This window comes from Eimeria mitis, genomic scaffold (genome assembly GCF_000499745.2).
Source record: "Eimeria mitis Houghton genomic scaffold, Emh_scaff3685, whole genome shotgun sequence".
Classification (NCBI taxonomy): domain Eukaryota; phylum Apicomplexa; class Conoidasida; order Eucoccidiorida; family Eimeriidae; genus Eimeria; species Eimeria mitis.
Genome location: NW_013572027.1, coordinates 1 through 477, shown reverse-complemented (window position 1 = coordinate 477; position 477 = coordinate 1). Strand labels below are relative to the sequence as shown.

General features: G+C 58.5%; 1 protein-coding gene across 1 annotated transcript in view; it reads right to left on the bottom strand.

Moving 5' to 3' along the window:
- The window catches only part of EMH_0068480 (uncharacterized protein), a gene marked incomplete at both ends in the record, with an annotated part of 543 nt that extends 253 nt beyond the window's left edge, over window positions 1–290 (bottom strand). Inside the window, one exon of the mRNA XM_013498745.1 lies at window positions 3–290. Within this exon, the coding sequence (XP_013354199.1) occupies window positions 3–290 (288 nt within the window). The remainder of the gene's footprint in view (window positions 1–2) is intronic.
- Window positions 291–477: the final 187 nt, after the last annotated feature.

The following is a 477-nucleotide window of genomic DNA, read 5'->3' as shown; positions in this document are numbered from 1 at the left end:
GCAACCACCAAGACAGGAAGCAAACGTTTATTTAGCTGCTCTGTTATATTTGCTGCTGCTGCTGCTGCTGCTGCTGTTGCTGCTGCTGCTGCTCCCCCTCCTGCTGCTGCTGCTGCTGCTGCTGCAGTTGCTGCTGTTGCCGTTGCTGCACTTGCTGCTGCACCCACAAGCCCACCTCCGCCTCCCCCTCCTCCTCCCCCACCACCTGCAGCAGCAGTAGCAGCAGCAGCAGGAGCAGCAGGAGCAGCAGCAGCAGCAGCAGCAATTGCTTCTGCTGCCTCTGCATGCATGCAGAGGAGCAGCGAACGCCAGCCAGCCCCAATACACGGCCCTGCTGCTCTGACGATGTGCAGCAGCACATCAACAACAAAACTTTTTGCTGCTGCTGGGGTATCGGGGTTCAAGCATACAACAACAAAGGGGTGTATATAGTCCTCCTGCTGCTGCTGTTGCTGCTGCTGCTGCTGCTGCTGCTGC